Consider the following 16,445-nt stretch of genomic DNA (forward strand, 5'->3'; position numbering starts at 1 on the left):
TGGGTTGAATAACCTTATAAACAGCCATGAGGAATTGTTTAAATAAAATTGCAGCAATTGAAATTTAAATTAAAAATTACTGTACAATAAATCATTTAGTTTATTAATAATAAAATAAGTTTGTAAGTTTTAGCCTTAAGCTAACACTATTACTAGTTACAAAAAAAGTGACAAAAAACGTTACTAGGTACTAGTTACAAAAAAAGCAGCTAGTCAAGGCTGCGCATTAGTGATTTGACCACGGTAAGTTAGTGAAAAGGAGTAAAATGATCATAATAAATGGCCATGAGTGATTTTTTTTCTTTTACAAAATTGCAGCAATTGCCTTTTGATTTAAAAACACTGCTCAATAGTTATTTAGTTTATTATTAGCAAAATAATATAATGTAATTGCTTAAATTAAACAATAAAATAATTATTGTTGCACAGTCATTGCAAAGATTATAAAAAACTGATCATGAAAATTATCGAGACATTAATATTAATTTAATGAATTTAATATTAATCAACATAATATAAATAATATAAAAAAATTAAAAACATTAAGTGTGTATATATATATATATAATTATTTACATTTATTTTATTAATATACTAATAATTAAATTAATTATATATAAAATATTTAAATTATGTAATTATTTAAATTAAACAATAAAACAATTTTAAAAATGTAAATAATTACAATATGACATTTTGATGAAATATAAAGACTTTTATGTGCTCTGACAAATTGAGCACAGCACAAACATGTATAAAGAGAATAAATGGGCAGTTTTGTTTTGCGGAAGTTGAGTGACATTCTGCTTCCTCGTGTGTCTGCAGGGGTCTACGCACTGGACAGCATCATGCAGAGCTGGTTCACCCTCTTCACTCCCACCGAGGCTACAAGCATCGTGGCCACCACAGTCATGTCCAACAGTACCATCGTCCGGCTGCACCTGGACTGCCATCAGCAGGAGAACCTGGCGAGCAGCGCGCGGACGTTAGCCCTGCAGTGTGCCATGAAGGACCCTCAGAACTGTGCGCTGTCGGCCCTCACGCTCTGCGAGAAGGACCACATCGCCTTCGAGACGGCCTACCAGATCGTGTTGGATGCGGCCACCACGGGCATGAGCTACACGCAGCTGTTCACCATCGCGCGCTACATGGAGCACCGCGGCTACCCCATGCGCGCGTACAAACTGGCCACGCTCGCGATGGTGCATTTGAACCTGAGCTACAACCAGGACACGCATCCCGCCATCAACGACGTGCTGTGGGCTTGTGCGCTCAGCCACTCGCTGGGAAAGAACGAGCTGGCCGCCATCATCCCGCTGGTGGTGAAAAGCGTCAAGTGTGCCACCGTGCTGTCGGACATATTGCGGCGTTGCACACTGACCACGCCTGGCATGGTGGCGCTGCACAGCCGCAGGAACTCTGGGAAGTTGATGTCGTTGGACAAAGCCCCGCTAAGACAGCTCTTGGACGCTACGATCGGGGCCTACATCAACACGACGCACTCGCGGCTCACGCACATCAGCCCGCGGCACTACAGCGAGTTCATCGAGTTCCTCAGCAAAGCCAGAGAGACTTTTCTCATGGCGCACGACGGACACATTCAGTTCACGCAGTTCATAGACAACCTGAAACAGATATACAAAGGCAAAAAGAAACTCATGATGCTCGTGCGCGAGCGCTTCGGCTAGTCCGCGTTTGTATGCTTTCTAAGTCAAAAGAAAAAGAAACGACAAAAACAATACGAACCACACCGGTATTATGTGTATAGACTTACGTTTGCGCAAAAAAACGGAAAAAAAAGTGGAACGTTGTCATGTTGTGGAAGTTTGTGTTTCCCCTTTATTTGTGTGAAAGCGTGTGAGAGTATGTCACGATGTTTCGGTTTACACTGAGTATATGTTGTCCAGTGGCGAAAGTCCACACAGCACTCCAGATCTCTCTGTTAAACATTCACAGCCTCAAAGTGAAGAAGAAATATGGCTTTAAACCAAACAACACCTCCATCTTAAGTGACAAGTACCTCGTACGGCTTCAGCTTTACTCCTTCCTGAACCAGTCACACATTACCAGTGTACTAAAGAAGTGTTAGAAACGAGAAAAACAAAAACACGTCTCCATTTTTTTAGTTTCCTTTTCAGTTCACCAGGCTAATTGCGTGGCTTTGCAGTGCCGTTTCGTCCAAAAGCATGTCACACACACACACACGCTCTTCAACCCCATTGTGCTTGCGCTTGTGGAAACTTAGCGACTGTCGACATACATCTCAGGGATTCTCTTTGGAAAAAAAAAAGAAAAGAAAAAAAGATAAAAATGGTCATGAAAGAATGAGAGCATTTTATTGTACTGTATATATGATAGTATATGTCTGAATATTGAAAAAATGTATACGTTAACTAATTTATAAAAAGAATATTCTATGTAATGCAAAATACTTGAAGCTGCAGTACCTTGGTTTGAAACAAAACATATCAGAGGGACTAAACGCGAGCCTCGGGCTGTGTTCGGAACAGAAGGCTAGCGCGCTGCTTACTGCGTGACAAATAGTATGCGAAACAGTAGGCATTATTCCACAATTAACGTTTCACGTGATTTCATGACGGTGCATGTTTAATTCAGTTCATCTTGGAAATGAAACTGGGTGTTTTTCACATTTAATCCAATTTAAAGCGCATTGCATTGCACAGTGTCCATACTACACACTGCAACCGCAGTAGCAGTACGCTAGTGTGTTATTCCGAACACAGCCGTGCTGTCGGGGCTGGAATCGGGCAGTGAACCTGTGTGCTGGGTATCTATGCAGAGCCACCTCCGATGCACGATCCGAGCGGTCCGGGATGCGTTGGCGTAGACCTGACCGCGCAGGGCACCAGTGGTTTGGACGGACACCCAGTGAACCAGAGCAGCAAGCCTTAGCATTAAGAATTGGGAATGCAAGAAACGCAGGCCCATGTGCCTCAAAAAAACGCCTAGAAATGTAGATCCAACAGTATCGATGTTAACGCAAACATGCCGAGCGATTGGCCTGACGCTCTTGTTTCTTTCCACAATAATCGAGTCACGACGAAGCTCCATTTTTATGCACAATAACATGTACATGCCTATCTGCTGACATCTTAACTTTGTGCAAGACAGAAAGTTGCTGTGTAGGTCTGACTGTTCAAACGTTTTTTAAACGTTTTTTGTTTTTTTACGTTTCTTGTTTTGTTTTTCTTTTTGTCGTTCCTATAGGATTCCTCAACGAAACGAAAACAGCCTTCTTTCTTGCCTTGTCTTAACGCTTTAAAATAACCAAACTGGAGTTCTAACTACCAAACTTGTTCATTAAAAATGAAAGCCAACCGATTTTGGTTACAACTTTACGGTCTTTAATTTTAGCTGAATGGTTCTGTATTCTGTGCTTTAAAAAGCAGTTTTCCTATGTTTTTTGGTGCAAAAACATTGTCGAGTGTCCCCTTCCTTAGAGGTATGTCTGTAGCTCTTTTCTTTTTTTGTTCGTTTAGAAACAGAAATATCATTTTTCTCCATTTTATTTATTATGAAAGGTAAACGATTGTACTTCTTCACCCGTGTCAACATTCTCATGAAGTTGAATTTAAGATTTGATACACCGATATCAATTTATTTATGTAACTAAATCACTGTTTTATAAACTTGTTAATGATTCAACATTTTTGTTTTAATTAAAATTAGTTTTTTGAGAGGAAGCAAATCATTGAGTCATTTGTGTGCACGACACTCACTTTTTCCATGACTGATTTTCATAGAATGTTCATCTGTTCAGGATATAGACAAATAATAATGAGAAAATTTTCCATTTCACGTAGTTTGAATCTGTTTTTTTTATATATATATATATATAATATATTGAATATAATATAATTTATAATAAATTTATAATTACTTACACATTTCTTAGATCATTTTGCATGTATTTTTCACCAAATTTGTAATGCATTCTGGGATTAAGAACAAGAAATAATTGTGCTGACTGCATTTTAGAAAATCCTCCTCATTGGGAATCTGCTTAAAATGGTAGCAGCTCACTAGATTTGGAACAAATGGTTAGTATAAATAAGAAAATGCTCTCAGTTTTAAGTAGTCTTAAACTATCATTATGGGTTATCCAGCAATCCCTTCTTTGTCTAGTGCTTCTGGGTTAGATTAGCTTTAGGATTTACAGTTTGGTCATTTCCAGATGCCAGTTCTACAAAGACATGTCCCTCTTGTCTAAACTAAACAGGAAGTGGACAAACGGGCTGCAGTGGAAGATTATGACACTTGAGTTGCTCCTTCAGACTTGGAGCGGAACGATAAGGTTGGCCACAGTTACTCACAAACTGATCCTCTCACACACTCGATTGCTTTTAATGGCAAACTTCCAGGAATTACCAGCCAAGAGCTTAAAGCCATTGAGATGTCAAGAACGTGAAGGACTGAACGATGTTAAATACTGCAGGAAAAACTCATTCTCACACTGATAAGGTGGGTAAGTTCACACTGTGTAAATTACATTTGTTGTAAATTACACCAAAACAGCTACGTCTAAATTAATATTAAGTGACATACCTTTTATACACAATATTGTCTGTTTTTGCACTATTCAGCCAACAACAAAAAAAAAAAAAACTCCAAACAGAGTAAATGATTCTTCATTTTGAATCGGTTGTCAATGATATGTCAAGACATTCTTGTGCTTCGTTTCTGAATGAATCAGCCGTTTTGAACAAATCTGTTGAATGAATGAATCAATGACTCCCTTATTAAGACAGTGACTTGCTGCCACCTACTTGCAGTTTTAGTTTCACATTTAGAGTATCATTTCATTTTCTCCCAATATTTCATAGTTTATTCAACATACTAAACCAGTTGGGTCTTTTTAGTGATACAGAAATGACCTCCCTACTTGAACAAAGTTACTGTTTAATGAAAGCACCACAGTTTATATTCTGTAGCTACCTCTGCACAATAGTATATTAATTATATTATTTCAAAAGTGGAACAATCACACTCTCTGCCCATTTTAACTTGAAACTGAGAAATTAATGTTTTAAAAGAATGCATATGGATTCTTTTCCACGTTTGCTTTGGGCTGCAAAAACCGCAGTGTTTAGCAGTTTTTCCACCTCTCTTCATCAGCGGAATGGACAGATGGGAAGAAGACCCGTGCTGACCAACGCTTTTCACTCTCATTTTGTTACTGAGAGCACAGATGCACAGTCAATCCAAGATGGAGCACTTTGCCCAGACCATCAGCCCCTCAGTACATTTGGAAGAACAAACTGTAATAGCCTCAGCCATAATTCCCATGAAGCATTTTCAGGCCTGTGAGGAGATCGGTTCCTGCCAAAGCAGTGTGGAACAGGAGGCCGGGGGGTTCGGGGGGAGATATCCAAGTGCTTGAGTGAAGACAGTGACAAATTCAAGCTTTTCTGTGACTTCAGGCCTGGCACAACACACCACTGACCGCAGACACAGGATGAGGCTCTTCAGAAGATTTGTGCACTAAAAACCAAGCACTGACATTAATGTTTGCTTATATTTACAGTACAATATTAACGTGCATGTACTTTATGGTTTAAAATAGTATGTGAAACAGCGGCTTTTCACACTGCGCTAAACTTTGTTGTTCTGAACCCCGCTTTTATCCCCAGTAGAGGAAGGTTTCACACCTATAATTTCGAAGTGGATTTAGCATCGCTTTTTACCCAGGGTTAATCCCGCATTGCCATGCCAAACTTGTACAGTGTGTACAGTCGATGCTGGGTTAGAATGTTCCACCTAGATGCTTGGCAACCAACAACCAATTGCTCCCTCTTATTCACAAGCTTTTGTACAGTCACGGAAACTCATTTCAATTCGATTTCGAGTAAAACCGTTTATAGTCCATGCAGGAAAAACTTGATCGTACATTGTATACGAGGATAGAGATGTTATGTAAACAGGTTGCGTGCTGCGTTCTTCCAATCAATGACACCGACATCGTAAAATATGCAAATGAGAACGTTAACCCAGGGTTTTATGAAAGGTCAGCATATGAATATTAATTGTTAACTTAACTAACCTAACCGTGTTGCTTGATCAATTCAGTGGCATCTAGTTTAAATATTATAATTTTCTCATTTATTTTGTATTTTAATGCAGTTTTGTTTTGATTCACATGAAATGCACTGTACACCTACACAAATAGCATGCGAAACTTTATGCAATATTGAAATGTTTCAAAGATAAGTATGCAAATAGTATGTTCTCCCAATGTTGGATATTTAATTGAGCAATATTATTTCATTTATTTGTGCTTTATTTTTTATTCAATTCTTTTGACCATTTGATCAAACAAGTAGTAAAGAGTTTAAAAATTACAACATATCACGTCTGGTTTATTAATCAAACTTAGAGCATTGCATTGTGGGATTTGGCTCTCCCACACAGTGATCTGGTTGTATGCTTCACATTTGAGCAAATGTATTAGCTCATCTGGGTATTCCATGCATGCAGAAGATCCACATATAAAAACCACATGAGTAGTAAGCCATTCTGAGCATACACCCACTGATATTTGAAATTTTTTTTAAAATGCACGCAGCTATAAAGCATTAAACGGGTTCCTTTTAAACCTTTCATTGCTCATGAGACATTTGTGAAATTTCCTTTTCTCCAACTCATCGACCAGTGCTCTGAACGGCCGGATAAAGAGATACGGTATCTATTGTAACGGCAGCAGAGCGCTGTACACTTCCTCCTCGGGAGGAAACACTGGTTGAAAATGTCGTCTGTTGACATGTGTTGCTAACACAGGAGTTTAGTGCTGGGCAGTGGTCAACTTTGATCCTTTATCACAAGACAACCAGACCCATACACCCTACAATTACTGCAGAGCCAGCCGGGCCGGACAGAACCCCTCGCAGCCTCAACAGGAAGCAGAATCGCTGAAACAATGAACGACTGCAGCCAGGAACACCACAACCTCCTGCATGCTCTCACAGACACACATCCACTGAAAACTCTCAAAATGCCTCCGAAAGTATTCCAAGGTCACATAATACATCACATCCCCCATTAAATGTCTCTTAATATACTGGATAAAATATTAAACTCACTTTTTTATTTCAATATCACAATTAAGTAGATATATAAGTGAATTGTGAAGATGTTTCAATTTTTATAAAAGACTTGGGAATATTGTTTGAGCTGATAATCCATTTATAGGTTTTTCCTGGCGTCCTGTTAGTCTTCTGTAAAATCCCTTTAACAAACAAAAGCCACTCCCTCAGTGACATCACTGCCCAGGAAGTGACATGATTTTGGAGGGAAACAACAGTACTAGTGAGTATAAACCATGGATCAGATTATTCACTGTGATATTTTGTGGCGTTACTTGTTTTGTGTCACTATATACTCTAACCTGATTGATCAAACTACACAAAGTTAACTTTATGGTTATATTTAGCTCTGTATTTCCATCCTTTCCTTGCGTCATTTTTGTAAACAGTCAAGTTCTACTGAATAAGGTTTAAGTGTCTGAGACTGACCAGAGCATATAGAACTGCTTTCTGTAGATTATATTTTAAAATACAGTGAATTCAGTATGGGAGTGTATTAGAGGAATGATCTAATGATCTCAGTTTGGTCTAAGAACTGTTGTATTCCAAAATAAGGCAAAGACTCAAGGTTTTATATTGTTGGAGCTATACCAGCTGGCTGGATACCTTCAGTGTTGTGCTTTGACAAGAATATGGAAGGGAGATGGAAGGAAACATTTTTTTGGAAACGTTCCTTGAGTGAGGTTTGAGAAGATATCCAGAAGGAAGCCAGGGGTGAAAAGTAGTATCGTTCTTCCTTTAGGCCATTGATGTTTGCTGGAGAATGTTCATAAGATCATATCTGACTAATGTAGGCATTTATTCCAAAAAACGAAATGGTTGTTTGTTTATTCATAATTTTATTTTTTACTAATTTATTTTATTTGAAAACAATTTATTTCATTTTATTAACCCATGAAATGAATAATAGGTTTTTGAGTCGCTTTTTATTGCTTTTTGTCCATTCACCAGCCAAGTAATTCCTGATGGAATAAATCAAGATTTATTTTTCAATTTTATTTTCAAATTATTAAAGTAAAATGGATTGAGAAATGGTAGAAAATGGTTGTAAAACTAAACTATGACATTTTTTAGCACAAAAGCCTCGGCTTTATACGTTATAAGTGCACCTCAGGGAAAAAAGCACAATGATTTTTTTAAAAAGTGTATGATATAAGTGAGAGCGTCAAACTTTACTTTAACTGCAGAAATGAGCTGGTAAAATGCCACTGGTCATAATGTGGGAGCAACAGAACGCACTGACCAATCAATACGCTTCACATTTTACCCAGTCGCCACTGTTTGCTCTTTTGGAAAAAAGTATTTCCATATGAGGGCTTTGAAGGCCACCTTTTGAACTTTCACATTCTCATGATTTTCAGATCTCACTTTTCAATTATGCATGCTTTAACCTTTCATGCTCTCCTGTGCAAACCAGTGTCAGTTCTCTGTAATCTGTTTCTTACACAATCTGATGGCTTTAAAACTAATCATAGCATTAAATAATGCTTGATTTAGACAATGTGGACCAGACCACGTCTGGCCCCGGTTATCAATCATCAGTGGGTCTAGGACACACAGAGCGTAATGTGATCAAACCTGAACCTCTGACAGACAGAAATACGCGTTGGTGTTTGTGTGTAATCTGTTGAGGGGATAATGTTGTGTTTTACCACACTGTCACAGTAAAAGCATGTTGGTGCTCTAAGCATCACAGTCACATGCAGAAATCCTGTTGGCTGAATACGCCAGACATGTGGAAGGCAGATAGGGCCAAAAGTCTTTAAACATAACACTTAAAAATTTGAGCGTGTCAACATGCACTGTTTATCCACATTAATGCGACAACATGCATAGCAATCAATGAAATTTCTGTATTTTAGACTATATTTGCTTATGCGTCACAATGGAATGTTGCTATATAGGTATACAAACATTCCTGATGTTTACTCCTGAAGGATGTCATAATGGTATGCTGGTATGCAAACATCAGGCATTATATTTGTTCTTAAAAGATAATGCATTGGTGTGCTGTGTGTGATGTCAATCTTATGTCATGGTTTGTCATGTCCTTTTTAGTTGTTTAGTTTAATGTTCTTTCTCAGGTTGAAAAGTCTTCATTTGCATTGTAACTAGGGCTGCACGATAAATATCGCAGGTGATGGAGATTTACCGCTGATTACAGAACCGACTTTACTGACGAGATGCGCATTAAATATCGTGCGATATTTATCGTGCAGCCCTAATTGTAACATTCATTAATTTAATCTAGCACAGTAGATATCAATAAAGCAATGCTGCAATAACTTTAAAAAAAAGGAATTAATGTGTGGGTAAATCTGCTTTAAATCTTATTCAAATGTGTTGTCTAAATACGATAAAACTCTGCATCTTTACAGGTACTAAAGAAATGTGGTGAAAACTGATGCCCTAAAATGACCAGAATGTGCATGTCTACAAATACAAAAGAAACACGTTAAAAATTGTGGCGTTAACACAGACTAACAGTGCATGTTGACACCAACAAATTTCATACGAGTTTTGGCCCCGTCTGCCTTCCATAGACACATCATATTACTACGTGGTTGCAAAGTTAAATACATACTGATTTGAAAACAGATATTGATCTGAATTGATAGATAGTGAGTTTTAAGGTTTGTTTATTTATATAAAGATGCATGCATCTGCACTGACACCAGAGGTTGTGTGGATTTTTCTCTTTAATTGAAACCCCTAATATTACGCTACGCTAGATCATGAAAACACCCCAAAGCGTTTCAAGCAAATCATATTAACACACACATATTAATAATTCCTGCTGAATGTGTGTATATGTGTATGTGAGTGTGTTGCAGCAGGATTTCGTAGGGTAGCGTCTTCTTATGACACACTAAGATAAACCACGGGATTTCCGCGGGCCGCGGGAGGTGTGTGGGGGCCGTGCGGGATTAAATTAGGCACACAGGGGCTTATGGGAACCGAAGGACAGCGCAGGCACTGATACCACACAGCTCACCTGAGCGAGTGTGTCCTTGAGAGATAGGAGTCCGTAATCCCTGTGCCTCCGCTGGGAACGCCGGGAATGCGCCGGGAATTCTTGCATCAGGCTTAAGGTCACACTCGCTCACTCCAGTCATGCTGGATTTGCTGTATGTGCATCTACATGCACAAGTGAAGTGACTGACAGGTGAGTAAATAGTTAGTTATGCGGACTTTAGTCAGCATGTTCAACAACAACAACAACAACAACAAAAAATGCCATTTCTAATCTGATTGGCTAACTTCTAGGACATGGGCAAAACCAAAGTTTTCCATGTTAATAGCATCAAATCTTTGAAAGATACTAAAAGTTTGAGGCACCCTACTTATTCATAAGTTCCCTAGTTATTCATAAGCAGATATCTGTTTGCGAAGTTATTTTTGTAAAATAACTTTTGGACTAAAAGAAATTCTAATAATTTTTCAGTAGTTTCTTTATTGTCATTGTAGTATAATCAATTTCATATTTAAATTTTTCCTTAAAATCGATGTATAAAAAAGGTAATGATAAGCTTAAAGCTCAAAATGTCTTAAATTCTTAAAATGATTGTCAAACGTATAATAGCAACAATTGCTGTCTGTCAAGTTTTCATATGTCCCTGCTGAGGAAGAGGGACATGTTATGCTGGACAATTAATTGGTATTTTTATTTTGGTGTAATTCAGGGTCATTAAATGTTAACTAAAACTAAAATCAAATCTAAAATAAAATATATAGGCTAAATATAAAATGTATAATATGTATAATATATAAAAATACATCAAATATAATATATATGTATAATATAAAAAAAGAAAGTTACTAAAATGTAATTAAAATTAAAATCGAAAATATAAAATGTTTCTATGTAGTTGCTATACTAAAAAAATTACAATCTTAAGCATAAGAACTATATAGACATAAAAGATATATAAACATGACTCAAACCACACAACATTGCTATATCTAACTAAATTTAAAATGAAAACCGAAAATATAAAATGTTTCTGTGCAGTTGCTAAACTAAAAAACTATCATTGAAAACATCATAGAAACTAGACTATAAAAATGACCAAAAAAACAAATTTCACAAAGTTACTCAACTGTAACTACAATTAAAATGTAAGCGATATAAAAAATAAATAAAATATATTTTAAAATATTACCAAAAACTATAATAGTAGATCAATGATAGTAAAATAACACTGTTATAATCTTTTTGACATTTACTCAGTCCTGTTAAACACGTGTGACCATGTTCAAATGAATTTCTGCAGAATTTTGCAGATTTTCCCCTAGAATAAGTGTATAAAATGCCAAAAGAAGTATATCTGGGCATGGTTATCAGTGATAAATGGTCTTAAAATCTCAAAATGATTTAATGAATTATAAGTATGGTGATAAATGAGGTCTCAGATCTGTTAAAGAAAAATCTAAGGTGCCCTTTAAGTTCATTAACTTAACTATTGACCCTGTGATCTAAAAATGTCAGCCTCCTCAAGTTCCCATGAGGGGGATTTCACTGTGGTTGGCAAATTTGACTTTTTTCCCCCCTTTCGATACAGATCTAGCCTTCCCGTGCTCCCCTGGGCGATGAGGAAACTTTGGGGCCGAAGCGACTGCTGGCGTTTGAAGCTGCCGGGCCCTCATTCCCATCGCCGGGCTTCAAAGACGATCTGGCCACAGATGCATGTTAACCTGGAGATTTAAACAAGGTCTTTGCAAGTTCTTCTTATATCTAAAACATCTATCAGCATGTGATACATTGCACCAGGGTATTTGTGACCTTTTCTCTGGAGATGAAAGCCCCATCACACGCTTTCATCTAAAGTAGCTGCGCTCTCAAGATTTGAAGCCACTGTCGCGTTGTATTTTTGAGTCTCTGGACAGGCGAGTGACGTCCTAACATCTCGACTTTAAAGGCAAATGAAAATGTCACACATAGGAACAATTGCTGTTCATAAAGTTTTCATAAATGTCACTGCTAAGGAACGAAGAAAATAATGATGGACAATTAACTGACTTGGATTAATAGGCTTTTTGTAAACATGCATTTAATTCACTAGATATATACATTTTCTGTAAACACGTGATTGTTTTCCTGAGCAAAATATGATGCTACACATAATACTATAGAGTGCAGCTGTTTTATAATGTTTTTGAAAAAAGGCTGCATTTATTTGATCAACAAAAAAAAAAACTGTAATATTGTAAAATATTATTACTATTTTAAATAACTGTTTTCTATTTTAGTATATTTTAAAATGTAATTTATTCCTGTGATGCAAAGCTGAATTTTCAGCATCATTACTCCAGTCTTCAGAGTCACATGATCCTTCAGAAATCACTCTAATATGCTGATTTGCTGCTCAACAAACATTTCTGATTATTATTCATGTTGAAAACAGTTGTGCTGCTTCATATTTTTGTGGAAACTGATACACAATTTTTCTAAAATTTTTGATAAGAGTTACATATTTGCTCAAATGTCTAACGCACAGTGTGATTCCAGGGACCAAACTAATTAATTATTTAATTAAAATTAATATTTTTAATAATTAATAACATAATATGTTTTAAATTGAACTATCAAATATTTAGAAAACAACTATTATTCTCATTAATAATTGTTCTAACAAAAGTTAGAATTTTTAAACCTTAAATAGTAAACCTTTGTTTATTTATTTATTTCCACTAAAAAAATAAGGTATATATTTTAAACTAATCCAAGCCATTATCTGGTCAAGGAAACTCATTAAAGTGCTTCTAGAGAAAGGATTTGAGAGGGTAAAGTGTCATCTTTTGCGTGTTCATTAGATGTAGAGATGTTGTTTTTCAACAAACGGTTGACATTCATATGAACTCTTTGATAGGAAAATGTGCAAGAATTTCCATACTGGCCACAAATGATTGTTCCGTCTCTTTTCAAAGCCTTCACTCAAAGATTAAACAGAAAGTTCATGTTTTGGTGACTTATTTGACTTATTTGGAAGACATGGTTACAACACTTTAAATTGTCTATATTATATTATATTATATTAAATTAAATTATATTATATTATATTATATTATATTAGTAATTTAAAACATGATATAATGCTTAAACAGCTTTATTTTAATATCACTGAGATACTCGTATAGTTTTCATTAATATTTGAGTAAGTTTCTATTTTATATAATTATCATTTTTATTTTAGTTAATAGTTTTGTTTTGTGTTTTTATAATTATAATTTTTCCATATATTCTTATTAATTTATTTCATTTTTTAGTTTTTGTTACTTTAGTAGCTACATCAAGTTTTTTTGTATTTGATTTTATTTCAGTTAAAATGTATTTAATTTCAAATCACAAAAAAAAAAAAAATTTTATATAGTTTTAGTTAATTATACTAACCCCGTGCTTAACATATCACACTCTAAAAAATTCTGGGTTAAATACAACCCAGTGCTGAAAATAGGGACAAACCCAGCAATTGGGTTGTTTTGACCCAGCGGTTGGGTTAAATGTTTAACCCAACCTTCTGGGTAGTAACCCATTGGGCTACAAAAAACATCAATGTTAAAAACAGCTGTGCTGCTTAATAATATTTTGTGAAAACTGCAATTTTCTCACAATTATTTGATGAACAGAAAGTTTAAAAGAATGGCATTTCCTTGAAACAGAACATTTAGTAACATTATAAATGTCTTTATCGTCACATGATCAACTTAATGCATCGCTGCTGAATAAAAGTATTAATTTCTTTTTTTTTTTAAACTCAGACTTTTGAACTGTGTACATACATTTATTAAATTTCACTCTAAAAAATGCTGGGTTAATTACAACCCAGTGCTGGGTAAAATAGGGACACACCCAGCAATTGGGTTGTTTTGACCCAGCGGTTGGGTTACTACCCAGAAGGTTGGGTTAAACATTTAACCCAACCGCTGGGTCAAAACAACCCAATTGCTGGGTGTGTCCCTATTTTACCCAGCACTGGGTTGTAATTAACCCAGCATTTTTTAGAGTGCAGTAGTTGATGAATACATATGAAAATCTATGAATTATATAGCTCATTTTTGATTGGATGGAACTATTACTTCATTATTGAATGAAATAGAAGTATATTTATTGGATGAAAATTAGCACTGAGCTCACTGATGTGGCTCCTGAAAGTGACTTTCCAACAATAACACATGCAATGCAGACTTAGAAGTTGGCCGAGACGTCTTAAAAGGCAGCATGAGTGGTGTTTGCTTGGAGCATAGAATCAGACTGTCTCGACTTTGAACTTTTATTGACAGGAGTCTTTCCTGAAGTTCGTATTAAAATTAGGCCCTAACTTCTCTCTGTCTCTGTCTCTTGTGTAAAATCTCCTCTAGTTTCTCCTCTGTAAAGCCACGTTGTGTAACTCCAGAGAGACTAGCCGCACACTCTCTGATTTATTTATCTCACAAAAATGCCCTTCCTTCACATCCCAAGTGGATTTCTATAAATGCCTCATGAATACCCCCTTTTATTTTTATTTATGGGCCAGGCTTTTGTAATTGAATAGTAATTAATACCGTCAGTCTCCAGCCCCGGCTCCGTTCTTTACATAGATGCTTTCAGGTGATGAATGGGGCCCATCTATCAAGCTACCTAACAAGGGCCGGTTCCTCACGATGTTCCTGATTAAAGTATCGTTCCTCCGCGCTCATTTTCACACGAAAAAAGACCGAAATTGCCCTCGATAACGTCGGACCGTTCACCGGCAACCTGACCACTCAGTAAAATAGATCTCTTGTAAAATTCATAATAGATGAAGAAGAATAGAGACCATTAATAAAACTGATAACTTCATTTAGGCATTGTGAATTCAGGAGCATTTTACCAGAGGGCCCCCATTACTTTTTATTGTATTTAAAGGAGATATAATTAATGTCCGTGATCAGTGAAATTCCGAAATACCTTGAGAGAGCAGGTAATTATGGGTATGACTGATATTCTAATATTCACTTCTGCTCTGCTCTGCTCTGTAATGTTAGCTTTTAATTGCTTCTCAGAATGACATCACGGTAAATAATGTGAGGCTTAAACGCTGATGAAACAAATAATTCCATTAGGAGAGGATGCGCTTACAATTTACTCTGCAAAATATATGCACTAACATTTTCTGCATTAACATATTTTCATATATATATGTATTTTAGATTATATATATATATAATCAAAACTATTTGTACTATTTGGATTTATTAACATTTTGAATTGGCTTTTATTTTCACATTTTCAATTTCCTTTAACGTTAGTACTGCAATTTATTTCAGTTAGTTGCTGTACTTTGGTGTGTCTAAAAGCTCTAAAAATGACCTATAGAAGGTCCTGTTATAAACCTGAGCCACTTGGAAGGCATTGAATAATTTGGATGAATTCAGTGGCAATTTAATAGGTTAAAGATTGGCTGGTTATATCAGCGTGCTAGATGCCATAACTACACTATGTGGGCAAAAAAGCATCAGTAACACTTTACTTGAACCGTTTATGTATAATGCATTATATTCATAATGTACCTTGTAATGCATTATATATTTTTTCATAAATAATTGTAAGCAAAGCAAAAATATTATATTTGCGTATTCCTTGTTACATCTAAAACTGTTTTTTTCTCTCGTTTGTTTTAATGCCATATGCTTTCTGAAGGTGCACCAATGAATAAATAAATATTATAATGTATTATAACTGTGGTTAGAATTAATGAGACCACAGTGCATTACAAGGCTTAATTAATACATTAAATATATTTTTATAATACATTATAATATAAAGACTTCAGGTAAAGCGTTCAAGCATTCTACACTGTAAAAAATTATTCATATACTGAGATACTGAAAATAATTTTTTGTACACTGTAAAAAAACTAAAAGGTATAAATAAAACAAAGATATTTTATATCTTTTATTTAACCAGGAAAATCCCATTACGATATTACAATCTCTTCTTCCAGAGAGATTATTGAAGTACGTTTTACAAGAAAATGCTATTTCAGTTTTTGTAAAATGTCACCCTTAATTTAATGTTAATGTTCTTTGTAATTGTAAAATTTACTAGCAATTTCTATGTGAAATAGAAATGTGAAAAATTGTTGCTACACCAGAAACAATTGATATTTTTCAGTGAATATAAACCTTCAAACATAGCATATTTTTCCATTTACAGCCATGTGAAAGTATTGACATATTTAGAAAAAATACATTGTGTTGCAAGCAACATAAAATACCCATAATGAATTATGTTGTAGTAGAATTGTTTACCATTTATGTTTTTTTTCTTATTATTTTTGTGTTCATAAACGTGTGACAAATACATCACATGACATTTACGGCTCA

General features: G+C 35.6%; 1 protein-coding gene across 1 annotated transcript in view; it reads left to right on the forward strand.

Annotated features, from left to right (window-relative positions):
• LOC107722335 (zinc finger SWIM domain-containing protein 6) overlaps positions 1–3,530 on the forward strand; it is a gene marked incomplete at its 5' end in the record, with an annotated part of 31,775 nt that extends 28,245 nt beyond the window's left edge. Inside the window, one exon of the mRNA XM_016530656.1 lies at positions 826–3,530. Coding sequence (XP_016386142.1) covers positions 826–1,688 — 863 coding nt within the window. The remainder of the gene's footprint in view (positions 1–825) is intronic.
• Between the last annotated feature and the right edge of the window lie 12,915 nt (positions 3,531–16,445).

Source organism: Sinocyclocheilus rhinocerous, unplaced genomic scaffold (assembly GCF_001515625.1).
Source record: "Sinocyclocheilus rhinocerous isolate Xijiao unplaced genomic scaffold, SAMN03320098_v1.1 scaffold874, whole genome shotgun sequence".
In the NCBI taxonomy this organism is placed as follows: domain Eukaryota; kingdom Metazoa; phylum Chordata; class Actinopteri; order Cypriniformes; family Cyprinidae; genus Sinocyclocheilus; species Sinocyclocheilus rhinocerous.